General features: G+C 43.1%; 1 protein-coding gene across 1 annotated transcript in view; it reads left to right on the top strand.

Annotated features, from left to right (window-relative positions):
• The window catches only part of NOTCH4 (notch receptor 4), a 72351-nt gene that overhangs the window by 5543 nt on the left and 44394 nt on the right, over positions 1 to 22414 (top strand). Inside the window, exons 2-8 of the mRNA XM_032211125.1 lie at positions 1173 to 1248; positions 2910 to 3178; positions 4739 to 5077; positions 6279 to 6401; positions 8518 to 8673; positions 11624 to 11809; positions 17086 to 17193. Coding sequence (XP_032067016.1) covers positions 1173 to 1248; positions 2910 to 3178; positions 4739 to 5077; positions 6279 to 6401; positions 8518 to 8673; positions 11624 to 11809; positions 17086 to 17193 — 1257 coding nt within the window. The remainder of the gene's footprint in view (positions 1 to 1172; positions 1249 to 2909; positions 3179 to 4738; positions 5078 to 6278; positions 6402 to 8517; positions 8674 to 11623; positions 11810 to 17085; positions 17194 to 22414) is intronic.

Here is a 22414-nt window from a genome sequence, read left to right as displayed (position 1 = left end):
TTCTATCCGTAACAATTACGGTAAGGTAAGATCTTTTTTTCTGAAATAAATTAACAATGATACAATGAAAGACTGATACATATATGAATTGAATACTTTAGAACTTTTTGTTTTAAAATGGATAAGGATAACAATGAATTTATGTATACTTGATAGAGGATTGGTGATATAATGTATAACCCTAAGTATATATTACAAAGGTATCTTGTTGTTGATAAATAATTTTAATAAGGAAGTAATTAAAAATTGGTATATATATGAAGTGACTATTTAGAATACCTTGTTGAAAAATGAAGGAATAACATCTTTGTTTGAATGTATGATGTACAAGGACAATAATGAATATAAGCATACTCGATAGTTGATTGGTGGGATTATACATAATTGAAAACATTGATATACAAATATAAATGGTTGGTAAATCTCTTTCATATTGGGATCTGTGATTATATAAAGATATATTGTTATTAAATGGACAATCAAGAATGTAAGGGGATTAGGTTTATTGAAAAAAATATTAATTGTAATTGAATATACATTGTACAATGAAAGTGAGGTATTTAGTTAGATGAAAAATCTGTGATTGTAAATGTAATTGAGAATATGGATGCAAAAACACATGTAACCAAACGACATGCTGTATGTAATGGGTGAGATCTTCATATATATATAAATATATAAATATATAAATATATAAATATATAAATATATAAATATATAAATATATAAATATATAAATATATAAATATATAAATATATAAATATATAAATATATAAATATATAAATATATAAATATATAAATATATAAATATATAAATATATAAATATATAAATATATAAATATATAAGTATATAAGTATATAAGTATATAAATATATAAATATATAAATATATAAATAAATATTTAAATATTTAAATATTTAAATATTTAAATATTTAAATATTTATATATTTAAATATTTAAATAAAAATTGCAAAACAAAACAAAGAACCAATTGCTCTGGGCACCTGATCCCTAGCTCGACATTTGGCAAAACAATGCCTCCAATTTGTTCAGTGATATGGTTTATTTTGTACTCTGGATTTAATTCCCCCAGACACACATTTCTATCTGCAACAATTAAGGTAAGATCTTTTTTTTCTGAACCTCTTGGTGTTTACATTTTTCTAGCTGAATCTTGTCCTCGGTTGACTTGTAAGAACGGCGGGACTTGCTTGAAGCACTCCAATGGGACGTCTTCCTGCCTGTAAGTTTTATTTATTTTTTAAGTCTTAAGTTTCCCATAATGGTCCAAATTGAAGGACAAGCAGAGCCTCGACAGGTAGAGTTTTCCTCTTTCTGTGGACAGGAAATTGCCGCTGCTATTTCTGTCCCTCATAAGAAGGCAGAAGGGTGGAGCCGAGCGAGGAATTCAATTCATGATTTTTCTGGCAAACGTTGGGCAGGAGAAATAATGTTCAGCCTATTGTACAGCCATGATCATGGAGATACCGTATATACTCATGTATAATCCCACCCATGAATAAGTTGACTCTCCGTTTTTTTAACCAACTTACAACCACAATTGAGCCCAAAGTTTCTGTTGCTGAGCGAGACAGTTTTACAACTTTTTTTTGCCACATTTGTTAAGTAAATAACTGCAGTTGTTAGTAATACTAACTTAACACTAACTTAACTACTGGACATAAGAACAGTTTTTCCCCGAATGCCACTCTGCTAAGCAACTAATTCCCACAATACTGTCATATTATTTACTAAGACTGCATTACTATTCTTCTTCTCTTCCTTCCTAGTACCTACATATCTCTTTCCTAATGCCGATCTCTTTTCACTTATAACCATGCTGCTTGTATTTTTATGATTTACATTGTTTTATTTGTTCCTAGTACAATTTGATTGCTTATTAGTAACCTAGGACTACCACTAAGTGTTGCATCTTATGATTCTTTATGGATGTATTTTATTTTTCTTTATGTACACTGAGAGCATATGCACCGAAGATGAATTCCTTGTGTATCCAATCACACTTGGCCAATAAAGAATTCTATTCTATTCTTTCTACAACACCTTACAGTCACTATGTCAACATTGTTATGTCATCATACCTGTACATGTATATAATATTTTGCTTCTATATTTATACACCTTTATACACAGTTCTATATATATTTATATATATTGTTTTGTAAGGTGTTGTAGAAGGGAAAAATAATAATAAAATTCTGCTAAAAACAATACTATTCTATTCTATTCTATTCTATTCTATTCTATTCTATTCTATTCTATTCTATTCTATTCTATTCTATTCTATTCCATTCCATTCCATTCCATTCCATTCCATTCCATTCCATTCCATTCTCTGCTCTGCTCTGCTCTGCTCTGCCTTGCCATGCCATGCCATGCCATGCCATGCCATGCCATGCCATGCCATGCCATGCCATTCTATCTTAAGTGAATCTGGCTTCCCCATTGACTTTGCTGATCAGATGGTCACAAAAGGGGATCCTACAACTCCCAGGACACTGCAACGGTCATAAATATGAACTATTTCCCAAGCAGCTGAATTTTGAACACATGACCGTGAGGATGCTGCATTGGGCCTAAGTGTGAAAAAGGATAATAAGCCACTTTCCCCAGTACTGCCATAACTTCGAACCATCACTAAATGAACTGTTGTAAGTTAAGGACTACCTGTATTTTCCAGATCAGGTATAAATGCATTTACTTCCGATGTTTCTACTCAGCTGGGCAGTCTGAGAACTTGCATATACTCTCTGTACTTTCCCTAACTCCCAGCTCCAGATTAAGTTCAGATCTTCAAAAAAAACATTCTGTTTCTAACAAGGCTGTTTCTTCTCCCTCCTCGTTTGGCTTCTCTGTTTCTTTCCCATCTTCTGGCTGCCGCAGGTGCCCTCCTGGCTACGTAGGAGACACGTGCCAGTTTGCAGACCCCTGCACCCCTGTGCTTTGCCAGAATGGGGGGAGCTGCTCCTCCAGGGCTCTTCCTCCTCCGGCCGCCCCCGAGTACGTGTGTGCGTGCCCTCCTGGTTTCACTGGGGAGAAATGCCAGGGCGTGGTTGGGGATCCCTGCTTCCCGTCACCCTGCCAACATGGAGGGACATGCCAGCGGATCTCCGGGAAAGAGCATCAATGCCAATGTCTACCAGGATGGACGGGTAAGGCAATCAACTGGGAACTTGGAAGTTGTCCTAGTTCACGTGTTGCAGTGCATGTAAAAAAACCCTCCCCCGAGAAGCTTAGATTGTATGAATCAGGGGCGGGTTTCAATTTTTTTTTACTACCGGTTCTTTGGGGGTGGCTTATTTTGTGGGCGTGGCTTGGCAAATGTATGTTTCACATTGGGAAATAAATAGGCTGCAAAACTTTTTTTTAAAAAAAGGCTAAAGAAAGCAGCAACCCGAGCCGCGTCGAGCTGAACGCAGGAGAGCTGGAGGGTCCGAAGAGTGCGTGGTTTTGTTAGCTGCCTGTGAGCTCCACGGGGGCGGGGAGGGGGCAGCAGCCGAGTGAGCAAGCCAGCAATCTGCCGGCTGCCAAGCACCCAGCTCATGAGTAAACTTGCAGGTTAGAGGCAGCCGGCAGATCCTGGCATGCTCACTTGGCTGCTCGCAGCCCTCCCCCAGCTTGCAGGCAGCAAACGAAACTGCTGCCTCTTGCCTCTGTGCATCGAGGAGGCGGGGAGGCTCGATCCCACTTAGGAGGTGGTGGTTCTGAAGTCTCGGGGCTCCCTGAGCAGCCCATTCTGCTTACCTGTGTGTAGGCACTAGGAGGCAGTTGTGTGGATGCACGTGGCGAAGACGAGGTAGGGCGAGTGTTGGAGTGAGCCAGTTCAAGGGCGTGGCCAGCCAGCCATCACTACCAGTTTGACGACCCACACCCAATTACCAGGACCGGTTCTCCTGAACCGATCCGAACCGGGAGCAACCCACGTCTGGTATGAATAAAGGAGAATATTTGTACCTCAGGGTTGACATGAGGGGTCCTTGGTGCTCTCTGAGCTTGCTAGTTTTCTTGTGGACGTTTCATTACCCAAACTAGGTAACATCATCAGAGTTCATGGGGGCAGAGATTATTTGGTTGGGTTGTTTACTGATGGCTCTTTGACAGTTTCTTGATCGAGGTTCTGTTTACTTGATTTTTGGTCTGATGTTAACTTTGGAGTTAATGTATGTGTCACCCATAATAAACAGAACTCTGAGGCAGGTAGATTCCTCAAAGAATAGCTTTATTGGATATATCATATTGGCACAGGCTGGTGAAAACCGACTCTGAATATTCCCACGGTTTTCACCTAATTGAAAGTAAAAATTTTCTCCCTTCCCCAAACAATCAGTCACATGGTCCAATCAAGGTGCTATCCAGTTGCCTGGTAACTTCACTCTTCCTCTCTCTGTTCCCCTATGGAAATGTCCTTGGTTCCCAGGAGAAAGTATTTTGTTTTGGCTACAAAACCCAAACTATCTCTATCCCCCCCCCCCCAGTCCTTGTCCCTCAGCTCCAGTATGGCAACACTGAGGCTGCCAAAAATGACTTCGGTCAGGTCAGCTTCAGGGTTAACGCCACCCGTAGTAAGAATGATGGTCATCTCCCGTCCTTCTGGGGACTTCTTAGAAGTCACTAATGGTTAGAAGATGCTGGATGAACTTGTCCTCTGATCTTCTCTTCTCCCAGGCTGGAGAAGAAGCTGTGAATCCCGTTGACTTCGATTTCTCTTCCAGGGAAGAACTGCCAGTTGATGGATTTCTGCCCAGCCAACCCTTGTAACAACGGTGGGACTTGTGTCATTACCTACCCTTTCATCGTCTGCCAATGCTGGCCAGGCTTTGATGGGCACACCTGTCAACATGACATCAACGAATGCTTTGCGTCTCCCAGCCCCTGCCTCAACGGGGGCAGCTGTATCAACAGCATCGGCTCCTTCCGCTGTTTGTGCCCATCCAACTTCTCTGGTCCTCTCTGCCAGTACCGACGGGGGCCTTGTTCCTCAGAGATCTGTCTCCACGGGGGCACCTGCCATCACGTCGATGGAGGATACCACGGCTGCCTCTGTCTGCCAGGGAATTATGGTTCATTATTTATCAGTGTTGTTATTGCGTTTGTTGGCTAAAAGGCATTGCACCTCTACCCCAAGAGTATTCAAAAAGTAGTTTAAGACACCCAAGGAAGGAGATGTGAATGGATGCTCTTTCTCAAAGATCAAGCAAGAGGATAAATGGGATTGGGAAGGGAGACCCAGTCACTGTTTGGGAGCTTCATGGGAGAAAATTCTTCTCAGTCTGGTCAGTAACTGAGACCTTGCATGGGGGAAGTCGTGGGTGTTACCTCCACTAGTTTACTTCCCATAGTCTTTAGTATCCTGGTATGTTCGTGGTGAGATAAACATCATAAACATTCGTGGGTTCAAGTTATTAATTCAGGTTGCGGATGGCAAGTTGGTGAAATTAAATAATTCTTCTTCTTCCTCCTCTTCCTCTTCTTCTTCTTCTTCCTCTTCCTCTTCCTCTTCTTCTCCTTCTCCTCCTCCACCTCCACCTCCACCACCTCTTCTTCTTCTTCTTCTTCTTCTTCTTCTTCTTCTTCTTCTTCTTCTTCTTCTTCTTCTTCTTCTTCTTCTTCTTCTTCTTCCTCTTCCTCTTCCTCTTCTTCTCCTTCTCCTCCTCCACCTCCACCTCCACCACCTCTTCTTCTTCTTCTTCTTCTTCTTCTTCTTCTTCTTCTTCTTCTTCTTCTTCTTCTTTCTTCTTCTTCTTCTTTTTCTTTTTTCCTTCTTCTCCTCCTCCTCCTCCTCTTCCTCCTCTTCTTCTTTTCCTTCTCCTCCCCCCCTCCTCCTCCTCTCCTCCCCCTCCTCTTCTCCTTCTCTTCCTCCTCCTCCTCCTCTTCTCCTTTTCCTCCTCCTCTCCTCCCCCTCCTCTTCTCCTTCTCTTCCTCCTCCTCCTCTTCTCCTTTTCCTCCTCCTCCTCTTTTGATTCTCCTCCTCCTCCTCTTCTCCTCTTCTTCTTCTCATTCTCCTCCCCTCGTCCTCCTCGTCCTCCTCTTCCTCGTCCTCTTTTTCTTCTTCTTCTTTACGGGGTGTTTTTTTGCAATGAAGTCACTCCATGTCCTATTTCTCGGTGTTTTGAGGTCAACAGCTATGCCAATGATCCCAAGTCTTTTTCAGGTTGTTTTGTGAAGAGCTGTTTCATCTGGAAGTCTCCCTTGTTCTTGCTTGATGGCCATGTCTTTTCTCCCCCAAAATGAAGTTTATTGTTCTTCCAATAGGCTACACTGGTCAGTACTGCGAGGTGAATCCAGATGACTGCGCAGGGCATCAATGCCTCAACGGAGGCACCTGCCAGGATGGTATCGGGACGTACACCTGCCATTGTATCCAAGGCTGGACAGGTGAGACACAAGCAAGAAACAAAGAAGCAAATCTGCAAAGGTTTGTTTGTCTATGCCGACAAATATCGAATTCAGGACTTACAGAACAAACCTATAAACATACCTAATCAAGACATTGGCCTTATTGCAGAAGAACCTTCCTAACCTTTCTTTTTCTTAATCAAAGCTGCCCTGTTTATTAACATATTGCCATAACCTTTGAAAACGGCCCCCAAATAGAATATCACAACTGCTCAATCCATTCATTTGATCAGCCCAATTCGATGGACTGTATGGGATTGCACCAGAGGTGGATTCCTACTGGTTCAGATCGGTTCGGCTGAATAGGTAGTAACTTGGCCTGATACACCTGCCAACCAGTTCTCTCGGTGGCGCCATAGGCACCGCCATCTTTTTTTTTGCTTCTGCGCATGCACAGGAGCATTTTTTAAATACTGGCACATGTGCACGCGCAGCGCATCCCTCAGCGAACTGACAGTAGTAACAGCAGCCGGAACCCATCCCTGGATTGCATGGATTTTTATCAGAAGTTTTCGACTAGAAATAGCAAGGAATGGACTTGGAATCTGGCTGGCGTGAAGGAGAAGCACCTGTTCTTCTAAGCACGTGGCCCTCAGGCCCAGCCCCTCCAGAGTGAATGGCGGGAAGGAGATTTGGCGGCAGCAGAAAAGGAGAAATAGGTTTTATCACTCACCACTCACGCATGTGACCAGAATTTCCTGGCTTGTTTCCATTGGTCACAAGTGACCTTTCCCATCTTGTAAACCGTGGGGGGGGGGGTGTCTTCAGACTTGACACCTTTAAAACTTGTGGACTTCGATTCCCAGAATTCCCCATGGCTGGCTGAGGAATCCTGGGAGTTGAAGTCCACGAGTCCTAAAGTTGCGAAGTTTGAAGACCTCTGTGTAAACTAATGCATATACAATAGGTAGTCCTCAATTTGCTTAGAGACAGTGGTGGGATTCAAATAATTTTACAACCAGTTCTCTGTCCTTACAACCAACTGGGTAGGTGGGGCATAGTGGTCATGTGACTGGGTGAGCGTGGCCAATTTAGCATCACTCAGGTCGATGGGCGCTTCACCTTAGCTGTTACAATGTAATAAGGGTTAGCTGGAGAGGCAGTTTCTGTAAGCAGGGCAATAAAGATTAGGCTAGAAACAACACCAGAATGTTTCCTTCCTGCCTTCCTTACAGGATTAGCCCTGTAAAGTGGAGAAAAACAAAAGGAGATTTCTTCCAACAACCGGTTCTCCAAACTGCTTAGAAAGTTAACAACCGATTCTCCCTGATAGGTGCGCACTGGCTGAATCCCACCACTGCTTAGAGGCCATTTAAAGTTTTGATGGAGCTATCTGTGTACCAGATTTGAAGTTCTGATAGTCCCCCTCCATGGTCACGTGACTGCAGTTTGGGCATTTGTGGACATTTGCAGTGTCCCATGATTAATAGCAATGTCAATAGCAGTTAGACTTATATACAGCTTCATAGGGCTTTCAGCCCTCTCTAAGCGGTTTACAGAGTCAGCATATTGCCCCCCAATAACAATCCGGGTCCTCATTTTACCCACCTCGGAAGGATGGAAGGCTGAGTCAACCCTGAGCCGGTGAGATTTGAACAGCCGAACTGCAGAACTGCAGTCAGCTGAAGTAGCCTGCAGTGCTGCATTTAACCACTGCGCCACCTCGGCTCAGTGATAAAGCACAATTTAGGATGGCTTTATCCAAAACTAGCCTTACTTCAGGGTTTTGGCAAAACTGCGCCTACAGCAAACCATTGCTTTACTTAACGACTATGTCATTCACTGAGTGACCATCACAAAAACGGTCACAAAATCATTTTTATGGTTCATTTTAAGGTCATTTCATAACTGTCATGAATTACGAGTTATGACCATGATAGGCAGGCTCCATTATGGTTGTAACTTGAGAACTGCCTGTATATCCTGTACATTCTCTGACATCTCAAATAGCAGCTGGTAACCTTGGTTGGAGCTTGGGGAAATGGTTGCAATGCAGGGCGTTCATTTCGAAAGACCCCAAAAGATGGATTTGAAGGGTGGGCTTTATCTCTGCAGACAAGAAGATTTTGCTTATCTTCCCTACCTCTTTCTTCAGGGCTTCTTTGCCACTTGCCTGATGCCTGCCTCAGCAATCCGTGCCATCCTGATGCCCACTGTGACACAGACCTCCAAACTGGCCATGCCATCTGCACATGCCAGCCAGGCTACGCTGGAGCTCTGTGCTATGAAGATATAGACGAGTGCCGGATGGGTAAGACGGGCTGAAAGAAGAAGGGACAAGATATAAGATATAAGATGAGGGGGGAGATATAAGAGATGCCACAAGATATGATATAAGCTATAAGATAAGATAAGGTAAGATAAGATAAGGTGTAAGATAAGGTAAGAGAAGATAAGAGAAGATAAGGTGTAAGGGAAGGAAAGAGAAGAGAATGGGTAAGGTAAGATGGTTCCACCACAAAATCACGGAGGACAAAATCGCGCTCGACGAAAGTGCGCATTTGACATCATCACAGCGCGACGAAAACATCACGCTGTGATCGAAAAATGTAAAAATAAAGCAAAAACCTTACCCTAACCCCCCCAAACCTAACCCTAAACCTAACCCTAAACCTAACCCTAAACGTAACCCTTAACCTAACGCTAAACCTAACGCTAACCCTTAACCTAATGCTAAACGTAACCCTAACGCTCTAAACCTAACCCTAACCCTTAACCTAACCCTAACCCTAACCCTAAACCTAACCCTTACCTTTATGTGAATCGGCTTGCTTTAATTTTATTTTTATTTCAATTTTTAATTTTTTTCGTCGCGCTGTGATGACGTCAAATGTGCGCTTTCGTCGAGCGCGATTTTGTCCTCCACGGTTTTGACGGGTCACGAGGTAAGATGAAATAAGATAAGGTGTAAGGTAAGGTAAGGTAAGGTAAGTTAAGAGAAGAGAAGATAGAGCCGAGGTGGCGCAGTGGTTAAATGCAGCACTACAGGCTACTTCTGCTGACTGCAGTTCTGCAGTTCGGCTGTTCAAATCTCACCGGCTCAGGGTTGACTCAGCCTTCCATCCTTCCAAGGTGGGTAAAATGAGGACCCGGATTGTTGTTGGGGGCAATATACTGACTCTGTAAACCGCTTAGAGAGGGCTGAAAGCCCTATGAAGCGGTATATAAGTCTAACTGCTATTGCTATTGCTAAGATAAGACAAGACAAGATAAAATATAAGATAAGGGGTAAGGTAAGGTATGAGAAGAGAAGAGAATTCTTTATTGGCCAAGTGTGATTGGACACACAAGGATTTTGTCTTTGGGGCAGATACTCTCAGTGTAGATAAAAAGACAAGATACATTCGTCAAGAATCGTAAGGTGCAGCACTTAATGATAGTCACAGGGTACAAATAAGTAATCAGGAAACAATATCAATATAAATATAAATCGTAAGGATACAAGCAATAAAGTTACAGTACCTGCAGTCATAACTGGGAGGAGATGGGTGATAGGAAGGATGAGAAGACTAATAGCAATAGCAATGCAGCCTTAGTGAATAGTTTGACAGTGTTGAGGGAATTATTTGTTTAGCAGACTGATGGCATTCAGGAAAAACTGTTCTTGTGTCTACATAAGATAAGGTAAGATAGGTTAAGCTGCAAGGTAAGGTAAGGAACAATAAGATAAGATAAGGTGTTAGGTATGGTACGATAATATAAGATAATGTAAGATAAGTTGCAAGATAAGCTACAAGATCTGATATAAAATAAGCTACATTATAATAAGGTAAGGTAAGGTAGGATAAGATAAGATAAAAAAAAGATATAGGATAAGCTACAATATAAACTAAGCTAAGCTAAACTAAAATAATCTTTATTGTCACTTTATTGTGTACACAATGGCATACTTTGTAATGAAATTCCGATACCTACTCATGAAAGAAAAAAACTCCATCCACCAAACTATGTCACCATCCGAAGGATTACAATAATAATATAATAAACAGCAGCAACAGCAGAGTCCAAGATGTATCACAACCCAGAAGTTTACATTGTTCTTCTGGAGGGGGAAAAAAAATACCCAGACACCCAAAAGTGAGCAACACGGGTAGTCCTCATTTAGCAACCATCATTAGCATGAGCAACGTGGATGTTAAGTAAAGCAGTCGCTCAGTGAAACGGCGCTTTTGCTTGCCGTCTTACTTCAGCTTTCCTTTGCAAAGGACACAAATGTAAGGATGGGTTGCCAAGTTGCCTTTTTCATTACTGTGAATGGGCATTAAATGAAATCGTCACTAAACGAGGACTACCTGTTGCTGGACCAGACCCCCAAACACCTTCATTGCTGCCTCAGACAAAAAACTGCCTTGACTTTTGTGCCGAGACAAATTTCGCAGTGCACCAGCGCCCTCTTGTGGTAAAATACGATTTAAACGCCACCTCCTCCAAGAAAATGTTTGGCAAACTTTTCTCCTTGAAATATAAAGTTAGCAGAAGACTAAGGCTTAGAATAACTTTATTGTCACAAAGCAATATCTTTTCTACCCTTTTTCTCCAGTCCTGATTTTCTTAACTATTTTGCTTGAATAAGAAATCCAGAGATCTTTAACCCCTGCATATTTCTAATGACATTTTTTTTAGGTGGCTTGTTGAAAATACTGCTCTTAAATGAATAAGATGTATGTTCACCCACTACTTGGCATATATTAAAATGAAATTTTGTTGCATACAACTCTCAAAGGGTCTACTCCTTTAATATACACTACCTAAACATGAATGAATGAATGAATGAATAAATGAATAAACGAATAAATGAATAAATGAATAAATGAATAAATGAATAAATGAATAAATGAATAAACGAATAAACGAATAAACAAATAAACGAATAAATGAATACACGAATAAACAAATAAATGAATAAACAAATAAATAAATGCAATGCAATATAATACAATGCAATGCAATAGAATAGAATACGATACAATAGAATACAATATGATAGAATAGAATACAATAGAATACAATAGAATGCAATAGAATAGAATAGAATATGATAGAATAGAATAGAATACGACAGAATAGAATACGATAGAATAGAATAGAATACAATACAATACAATACAATGCTATGCATATACCCACAGATATTACATGACATGAATTGGGCAGATCAGTGTTTTTCTCTGGACTCTTCCTCTTCCTGTCTCCTGCTCCAGGGAGCAACCCATGTGAACACAGAGGAAGCTGCTACAATACGCCCGGCTCGTTCACCTGCTCCTGCCTCAGGGGCTACACAGGCTCCAGGTGCGAATCGAACCTCAATGAGTGCCTCAGCCAGCCTTGCCAGAACGGGGCCTCCTGCTTGGACCTGCTGGACCGTTTCCAATGCCTCTGCCCCTCCGGTAAGAAGGCCTTGGCTCAGGCGAAAATGCAGATGGATTCCATGGATTTCTTTTATTTTTATTTTTTTATTTGAACAGATAGGAAATCAGTCTTTTTCTGAAGTAATACTTTCACCAGAAAGCCTCAACTTTGCTTATAATGTTTAATTTCATTTAATACAGATCGGTGTCGCTTAACAACTGGTTGCTTAGCAACCATTCAAAGTTGCAGTGGGATTTGAAGTTCTGAGGTCTGCCTCCCTCCCCCACCATGCAGTCACATGATCGTATTTTGGGCCCTTGGCAACCTGCCCACAATTATGGCTGTTTGCAATGCCCGTCAATCACCTGACTGTGATTTATGGCTCTTTTGCTGGAATCCAGGGTTTATTTCTGGTTTCTTGCCCCTTGTGAAAATGGGCTCACTTAATGACTGCTATGTTCACTTAATGACATGCGACTGTAAATCCAGGCTCAATTATAGTTCACTCTACTATTGTGTAGTATAATAGGTGGCGCAGTGGTTAGGGTGCAGTACTGCAGCCCACTTCAGCTGACTGTTATCTGCCGTTCGGCTGTTCAAATCTCACCGGCTCAAGGTTGACTCAGCCTTCCATCCTTCCGAGGTGGGTGAAATGAGGACCCAGACTGTGGGGGCGATATGCTGACTCTGTAAACCGCTTAGAGAGGGCTGAAAGCCCTATGAAGCGGTATATAAGTCGAACTGCTATTGCTATTGCTATGCCACAGTGTAGTATCACTACCTGTGATACATTACAGGTGGCCCTTGACCTTATAACAATTCGTTTAGTGACTATTCAAAGTTGCAACATCACTGAAAAAAGCAATTGATGACCATTTATAACACTTGTGACTTTTGTAGCATCCCCAAGATAATCATGTGATCAAAACTGAGACGCTTGGCAACTTGGTTCATACTTATGACTGCTGATGCACCCCAAGGTCATGGGATTCCCCTTTCTGCGACCTTTTGGCAAGCAAAATCAATGGGGAGGCCATATTCACTTAATAACCAGATTATTAACTTATCAACTGCAGTGATTCACTTAACAACTGTGGCAAGAAAGGTCGTAAAACAGGGGCAAGACTCACTTAACAAGTTTCTCACATAACAAGAGAACTTTTGGGCCCAATTTGGGCGCAATTGTAGTTGTCTGTCAAGGACTATTGTAAAGCCTAAGCTGCAACATGTGGAAGTTTATGATTTCGTTAATTAGAAAAGGTGCTCCTGATTTTTGGCTAGGCCGGGGGCATCAAACTTGCGGGTTGCAGGCCGAATGCATCACAGGCTGGCCACGCCCACCGCTGTTTTAGCAAAGGGGGGGGAGTCATGATATGTCACATGAAGACATGACAATGCAAGTTTGACACCCCTGGGCTGGACAATTTAGAGATTTAGAGATTTATTAACATTTATAGGCCGCCCTTTTCCCTGAGGGGACTCAGGGCGGCTTACATAAAATCAAGGGAGGGATATACAAACAATAACGTAGACAAACATAGAATAAAATAATGAGCAACATTCATTCATCATTCGGGAGGGGCAATTATCTTTGTCCCCAGGCCTGACGGGCTAGCCAGGTCTTAAGGGCTATGCGGAAGGCCTGGACGGTGGTGAGAGTACGAATCTCCACGGGGAGATCGTTCCAAAGGGTCGGAGCTACTACTGAAAAGGCTCTCCTCCTTGTAATTGCCAGCCGGCACTGGCTGGCAGATGGAACTCGGAGGAGGCCCAATCTATGAGATCTAATTCGTCGCAGGGAGGTAATTGGCAGAAGGCGGTCTCTCAAGTACGCAGATCCACTACCATGGAGGGCTTTATGGGTGACTAGTAGCACCTTGAAGCGCACCCGGAGATCAACAGGTAGCCAGCGCAGCTCGCGGAGGATAGGTGTTATGTGGGTGAACCGAGGTGCACCCACGATCACTCGCGCGGCCACGTTCTGGACTAGCTGAAGTCGCCGGATGCTCTTCAAGGGCAGCCCCATGTAGAGCACATTGCAGTATTCCAGCCTAGAGGTCACAAGGGCCCGAGTGACTGTTGTGAGGGCCTCCCGATTCAGGTAGGGTCGCAACTGGCGCACCAGGCGAACCTGGGCAAATGCCCCCCTGGTCACAGCCGTCAGATGGTGGTCAAAGGACAGCTGTGGATCCAGGAGGACTCCCAAGTTGCGAACCCTCTCTGAGGGGTGTAGAATTTGACCCCCCAGCCTGAGCGATGGAGTACTGGTCGAATTGTTGGGAGGGAAGCACAACAGCCACTCGGTCTTTTCCGGGTTGAGTACAAGCTTGTTAGCCCTCATCCAGTCCATAACGGCCTCAAGGCCTCGGTTCATCACGTCCACCGCTTCATTGAGTTGGCACGGGGCGGACAGATACAACTGGGTATCGTCCACATATTGATGGTATCTTATCCCGTGCCTGCGAATGATCTCACCCAGTGGTTTCATGTAGATGTTGAATAGTAGGGGGGATAAGACCGAACCCTGAGGCACCCCATATGTTAGGGGCCTAGGGGTCGATCTCTGCCCCCCCACTAACACCGACTGCGACCTGTCCGAGAGGTAGGAGGAGAACCACCGCAGCACAGTGCCTCCCACTCCCACCTCCCTCAGTCGTCGCAGAAGGATACCATGGTCGATGGTATCGAAAGCCGCTGAGAGGTCAAGGAGAACCAGGATGGAGGGATGACCTCCATCTCTGGCTCTCCAAAGATCATTGGTCAATGCGACCAAAGCGGTTTCTGTGCTGTAACCGGGTCTGAAGCCTGACTGGAAGGGGTCGAGATAACTTGCTTCCTCCAAGGACCGCTGAAGCTGGAAGGCCACCACCTTCTCAACAACCTTCCCAAGAAAGGGAAGGTTGGAGACTGGACGGAAGTTGTTAAGAACAGCTGGATCCAAGGATGGCTTCTTCAGGAGGGGTCTCACCACCGCCGCTTTTAGCGCGGCGGGGAAGTTCCCCTCCCGAAGAGAGGCGGTAACAACCGACTGGATCCAGCCTCGTGTCACCTCACTGCTGTTAACAACCAGCCATGAGGGACACGGGTCCAGTACACAGGTGGAGGCACTTACAGCCCTCATGGCCTTGTCCACATCCCCAGGGGCAACATCCTGAAACTCAACCCAGAGGTGGTCTACTTCATCCTCTTGTGCCTCGGCTGGAACTGCAGAGATGGAGTCCAAGTCCGACCGAAACCGAGCAATTTTGTCCGCTAAGAATTGGGCATAATCCTCAGCTCTGCCCTGTAAGGGTTCCCCCGCTTCCCTCCTATTTAGTAGGGAGCGGGTTATCCTAAACAGGGCGGCTGGGCGGGACTCAGCGGACGCAACCAAGGTGGCTATATAAGATCTTTTCGCTGCCCTAAGTGCCCTGGTGTATTCCTTGGTGCTGATGGTTACCATTGCTCGGTTCGATTCGGACTTATCGGACCTCCATAGGTGCTCTAGGCGTCTCCTCCGGCGCTTCATCTCCCGGAGTTCCTCGGTGAACCAAGGAGGTCTCCGGGATCCGCCGCCTCGGAGGGGCCGTAGTGGCGCAATCCGGTCAAGGGTCTCCGATGCTGCCGAGTGCCAGGCAGCAACCAGAGTCTCTACCGGACTGTGGGCGAAAGTATCAGGAATGACCCCAAGCTCCGTCTGGAACCTTAACGGCTCCATAAGTCGCCTGGGGCAGAACCACCTGGTCGGTTCCTCCTCCCTACAGTGGGGGTTTGGTCTCCGGAAGTCAAGCCTCAGTAGGCAGTGGTCTGACCACGACAGGGGTATGATGTCGTTACCCCTCAGACCAAGATCACAAATCCACTGCTCCGAGAGAAATACGAGGTCGAGCATGTGACCCGCTGAATGGGTTGGGCCCCGGATTACTTGGGTCAAGCCCATGGCCGTCATGGAAGCCATGAACTCCTGCGCCCCATCAGAGTGTTCACCGAGCGACGGCAAATTGAAGTCCCCCAGGACCATCAGCCTAGGGAACTCAATTGCCAGCTCGGCTACCGACTCGAGGAGCGAGGGGAGGGCTGCTGCAACGCTGTTGGGAGGCAGGTACGTTAACAGCAGACCCACTTGACCCTTGAGGTCCAACTTTACCAGCAGAGACTCACACCCGACAAGCTCCGGAGCAGGGACCCTACGAGGAGCTAATGACTCCCGGATAACAATAGCCACACCCCCACCCCTTCTCTGGGCTCTCGGCTGGTGCAGCACCTGAAATCCTTCTGGGCACATCTCTACGAGGGGGACTCCTCCCTCTGGGCCCAGCCAGGTTTCAGTAATACATGCCAGGTCTGCCCTCTCGTCTAAAATTAAGTCCCGGACGAGAGGAGCTTTATGTACCACAGACCTGGCATTTAGCGACAGCAGCCTGAGTCCAGGGTCCTGATTACTTGCGCCATCTGGTCTCGGAGTGGGACTCATAGGGCCGGAAGGAGGGATCTCTGTAATGTAGCGAACCCTCCTTCCCCGGTAATGGCCTGCCCTAAAGTCCCCGCCATATCTGCCCCTCCCTGCTACAACCGTGATACTCTGACCCTCTCCCGTGTCTCTGGTCCCCTCAACCACCCCCATGGCCCCCGCATCCCCCGGCAGGTCCTCCGAATCATACATACCCATGCACTCCCCCAAGCAATCCCCACGTAAGAGTTAAAACACAAAAATTACAACAATATAATAGTAAAAAGTGGGACATTCATTCATCTCATACGTATCCCATGCATATCCCATACAAAGAGAAGAAAAAAAAGATGAAAGAAAAGGAGGAAAAGAAAATAAATTGCGCAGTTGATTAAAAATGCGAGATCAGATAACATAACAATATGGCTCTCCTGTTTTAGAATAGAATAGAATAGAATGGAATGGAATGGAATAGAATAGAATAGAATAGGAGAGTTGGAAGTGACCTTGGAGGTCTTCTAGTCCAACCCCTTGCCTAGGCAGGAAACCCTATACCGTTTCAGACAAATGGCTATCCAGCATCTTCTTAAAGACTTCCTGTGATGGGGCATTCACAACTTCTGGAGGGAAGCTGTTCCACTGATTAATTGTCCTAACTGTCAGGAAATTTCTCCTCAGTTCTAAGTTGCTTCTCTCCACCCGTTGCTTCTTGTCCTTCCCTCAGGTGTTTTGGAGAATTGCTTGACTCCCTCTTCTTCGTGGCAGCCCCTGAGATATTGGAAGACTGTTTTAGGTTTAACTGATAGACATGTATGCAGCACAACATTTGACAGACGCTCGTTTGGTCCTCCTCCTTCTTGGTCTCTTAAGATCTTTCCTTTACAGGGTTTGGTGGACCGTTGTGTGAAGTCGAAGAGTGTCTCCAAGGCCACTGCCTCAACGGGGGAACCTGTGAACTCCAGAGCCATGGCACTGCCTGCCTGTGTCCCCCTGGTGAGTGAGGATGATGAAGAGAGCCCAGAGAACGTGGTCCAAAGAGGAACCATCCCTCCATCTTCCCTAGGGAGGATCCTCTCTGGACTACAATCTTTCAGCTTCGTACCCAACTGCATAGATCCATCCTGGGCCATCTAGGATCCTCCAGCCTCTGCTTCAGGCCTCTGTACCCATAAAGGAGAATATTTGCAGCTCAGAATTGAAGTGAGGGGTGCTTTCTAAGCTTGGTTGTTTTCTTGGAGATGTTTCATTACCCAAACTAGGTAGCATCATCAGTGCCATTAGTATGAGCTGTGGGGTGGCGCCAGTGGTGGGATGCGGGCGGTACAGCCCCGTATGGCTGTATCGGAAGCGGCCAGCGGTACAGTGGCTCGTTTGGTCCACCCGCCCGCCCATGTTCTATAGCTGTTAATAACGCGACTGGCCAATTGCACACGTGCTCACAGTGTGCAGCGCCTGCGCGACCTCTGGCAAGCAGCTGGGTGTTGCAGGGTGGTGGCGTGTGCTTGTGTGTGCAGCGCACGTGCCTGACGAGGACGCCTGGCCCCTTGTGCAGCCTACCGGTTGTGACGGGATCCAGAACCCACCACCGGGATTCAGTGGTTAGAATGCAGTATTGCAGGCCAACTCTGCCCACTGCCAGAAGTTTGGACCTGACTGGCTCAGGCTTGACTTCGCCTTCCATCCTTCCGAGGTTGGTAAATTGAGGACCCAGATTGTTATTTTCCAAAGCGCCAGAGGGGCGGGAGAAGGAACCATGGATGGGAACTCATTGAGGGGAGAAGCAACCTGGAATTAAGGAGAAACTTCTTAACAGTGAGGACAATTAACCAGTAGAACAGCTTTGCCTTCAGAAGTTGTGGGTGCTCCATCACTGGAGGTTTTTGAGAAGAGACTGGACTGTCTCTTGTCTGAAATGGTAAAGGGCCTCCTGCTTGAGCAGAGAGTTGGACTAGAAAACCTTCAAGGCCCCTTCCAGCCTGTTCCGATTGATTTGAATACGCTGACTCTGCAAAGCGCTTAGAGGGGACTGTAAAGCACTTTGAAGCTGTATATAAATCTAAGCGCTGTTGCTGGGTGTTACTGGATAGTGTGTCACACAACTTTGTGGCTGAAAGTTACAGATTTCCTTCTGCTTTACAGCAAGAAACGAGACAGAGATTGTATCTTAGACACCCTTTGAATGCCTCAGCCTGATAGTGACTAAGACTTTTTCTAAGGTTTTCTAAGGTTGGCTGGAGTTCAGCATTTATTTAACAGATTTATATATAACCACTCATCTTTTAAACATCTCTGGCTGGCTCCGTTGCACTGATCCCCAAAGTAATTGTATATATGGATGTGGAGATTCTAGAAAGAGTGCAGAGAAGAGCAACAAAGATGATTAGGGGACTGGAGACTAAAACATATGAGGACACCAATTTTATGGTTGGGGGTCACCACAACGTGAGGAACTGTATTAAAGGGTCGTGGCATTGGGAAGGTTGAGAACCACCCAGTGGTGGGTTTCAAATTTTTTTAGAACCTCTTCTGTAGGTGTGGCCTGCTTTGTGGGAGTGGCTTGTTGGCCATGTGACCAGGTGGGAGTGGCTTGGCAGTCATGTGACCGGGTGGGCATGGCCAACTTGTAAAATGTGGTGAAACTCATTTAATAACGCTCTTGCTTAGCAACCAAAATGTTGGCTCAGAAACTCTGGCATTTGAGGCATGCAAGTCTTAAAGCTGTCAAGTTACAAGACCCTTGCACCCCTAACCCTTTAGAAAAAAAAACCCAGGGATGTTCAAACTTGACAGCTTTAAGACTTGTGGACTTCAACTCCCAGAATTCCTTCTCTGGCTCTTCATCTTGATGATGTTGGATGGGGGGGGGGGAGGGAGCTGGAACCAGTTCTAAATGGCACTGTAGATTTGTGGAACTTCTTTTATAGAAGAGGTTAGAACTGGCAGGAACCCACCCCTTGAACCACTGCCCGCGGGGGTTGTGCAAGGTTGTGAGCCTTGTGTTCTTTTGATATTCTAATGGTGATGAGCTAATCTTATTATATCCTAGAGGTCCTTAGAATTTGGGTTGGGGATGTAAATTCTTAATCCCATCAGCTGGAGCTGGAGCTGTTTTGTTTGTGAATAGGCTAGCCCAGTCTTTCTCAATGGGCACAAAATATCCATCTGTAAAGACTTCAGGCATCTGCTGGATGCTATTAAGATAGACTGGGGGCTGCTTTCTGTCTTTAAGAGCATGTTTCTCCATTCCTCCTTTGGGAAAATATAATATTTTGCCTCTATTAATATTAAGAATAAAGAATATTTAATCTGGGGAGGGGCGCTTCCTACAGTTGTTTAGCAGAGCAATAGCAAGGGGGGAAACTGTCTTTGTGTCTGGTTGTCTTGGCATGCAATTCCCTATAATGTCATCTTGAGGGAAGGAGTTGAAACAATTTATGTCCAGGGTGTGAGGGGGTCTGTAAATATTTTCACAGCCTTCTTTCTGGCTCGTGCCGGATACAGGTCCTCAATGGAAGGCAGGCTGGTTGCAATTGTTTTTTCTGCAGTCCTAACTCTCGGTTGAAATCTGTTTGCCTGTCCTGTTTGGTTGCTGTGCCAAACCAGGCGGTTACAGAGGTACAAATGACAGACTCAACAATTCCTTTGTTAGACCTGTATCATCATCACCTCCTGAGTTGGCTCAGGATAAGCTTTGGATAAGGGTAATGTAAAACGCGGTGTCTCAGTGGCTAAGACACTGAGCTTGTCGATCAGAAAGGTCAGCAGTTCAGCGGTTTGAATCCCTAGTGCTATGTAACAGAGTGAGCTCCTGTTACTTGTCCCACCGCCTGCCAACCTAGCCGTTGGAAAGCCCATAAAAAAATTCAAGTAGAAAAATAGGGACCACTTTGGTGGGAAGGTAACAGCGTTCCGTGCGCCTTCAGCATTTAATCATGCCGACCACGTGACCACGGAGAGTCTTTGGACAGCGCTGGCTCTTTGGCTTTGAAACAGAGACAAGTACTGCCCCCTAGAATCGGGAACAACTAGCAAATATGTGCATAGGGAAGGCAGAAGATTGATGGTGTCAACATTATGTCTCCAGGCTTCGAGGGACTTCGGTGCGAGAGAGATGCTGATTTCTGTCGCGATGCCCCTTGTGAGCATGGAACCTGCGTGAATGTCCCCGGCTCCTTCACCTGTGTTTGCGCTCCGGGGTTCACAGGAGCCCTCTGCAAGGAATTCAATGACCCTTGTTGGGCGTTTCAGTGCCTTAACGGAGGCAGTTGCCATGGGACAGAATCTGGGTAAGGATGGATCCATCAGTTCTTCAAGGTAGACTGGACTAGAAAACCAATGTCTAAATATAAATTTATTTTTATTAAACTAAAATAAACATGCCTTTATTATAAGATTATAGGAAGAGAACCCTGCAAGTGTCAGTGGCGAGCTTTCCTCCCTCCCTCCCTCTAACTTTGTGAGAACTAGAATACACCAAAATTTGTAGATCACATTGTTCAAATTAATACCCTTCATTTATACAATAATGCAATAGCATTAAATGTCTTGATTTGAACAAGGAGAGAGAAAGAGAGAGAGAAGAGAGAGAGAGAGGAGGGAGAAAGAGAGAGAAAGAGGGAGGGAGAAAAAGAGAAGAGAGAAGAGAGAGTGGGAGAAAGAGAGAAAGAGGGAGAAAGAGAGAGAGGGAGGGAAAAGAGAGAGGGGGGGGAGAGAGAGATTATATAGAGATAGCTATAGCTACCAAGAGATTGATATACTATAGATATTATTAAATAAATGAATAAAAATAAAATAAGTAATTAAATAAAAAATCAAATAGAGAATAATAAAACAAAATAAAACAAAAAATATAATGTGAAGTAAAACATCAAATAAAAAATAAAATAAAAACAAGATTTAAAAAAATAAAATAAAATATCAACTAAAATATCAAATAAAGGAATAAAAATAAAATAAAATAAGTAATAAAAGAAAAAATCAAATGCAAAATAATAAAATCAAATAAAACAGAATCAAATAAAAAGAAAACAAAATAAAAAGAAAACAAAATAAAAAGTAGACATAAAATAAAATAAAAATAAGATCTAAAAAATAAAATAAAATATCAAATAAAAGAATAAAAATAAAATAAAATAAATAATAAAAAAATCAAATGCAAAATAATAAAATCAAATAAAACAGAATCAAATAAAAAGAAAACAAAATAAAAAGTAAAGTAAAACATCAAATAAAAATAAAATGTAAAAAACTAAAATAAAATATCAAATAAAAGAATAAAAATAAAATAAAATAAATGATAAAATAAAAAATCAAATGCAAAATAATAAAATCAAATAAAACAGAATCAAATAAGAAGAAAACAATAAAAGTGAAGTAAAACATCAAATAAAATAAAAATAAAATAAGATATAAAAAACTAAAATAAATATTAGTTTAATAAAATTTTAGTTTTTTACATCTTATTTTATTTTATTTGATGTTTTACTTTACTTTTTGTTTTCTTTTTATTTGATTCTGTTTTATTTGATTTTATTATTTTGCATTTAATTTTTTATTTTATTACTTATTTATTTTATTTTTATTCTTTATTTGATATTTTATTTGATATTTATTTTATTTGATAAATAAAATAAAAATAAGATGTAAAAAACTAAAATCAAATGAAAGAATAAAAATAAAATAAATAAGCAATAAAATAAAAAATCAAATAAAAAATAATAAAATGAAATAAAATAAAATACAAATAATAAAATAAAATAAAAACAAAATAAAACAAAGTAAATTAAAATGAAATAAAACAATAAAAAACAAAACAAAACAAATAAAATAACAAGCAAAGTAAACATCAAATAAAATGAAATGAAATTAAAATCAATAAATAATTAATAAAATAATCAAATAAAAATAAAATAAAATAATAAAAGTAGTAACAATAAAATAATAAAATATCAAATAATCAAATAAATATCAAATAAAAATCAAGTGAACTAATAAATATAAAATAAAATAAGTAATAAAATGAAACATAAAGATGAAAAATAAAAAAAATAAAGTAATTTTCTCTTTCTCCCTCCCCTCCCTTCTTTCCCAGACGCTGTGTACCTGTTCCCCTGATGGACCGGCAGAAATGCGACACAGAGATCAATGCTGCAATTTCCAACCCATGCCACCAGAGGGCTACTTGCTTGAGCCGCCAGGGATCCTTCCAATGCAT

Source organism: Thamnophis elegans, chromosome 2 (assembly GCF_009769535.1).
Source record: "Thamnophis elegans isolate rThaEle1 chromosome 2, rThaEle1.pri, whole genome shotgun sequence".
In the NCBI taxonomy this organism is placed as follows: Eukaryota; Metazoa; Chordata; class Lepidosauria; order Squamata; family Colubridae; genus Thamnophis; species Thamnophis elegans.
Note: the sequence above shows the minus strand (reverse complement) of the source record. Positions and strands in the feature narration are given on the sequence as shown.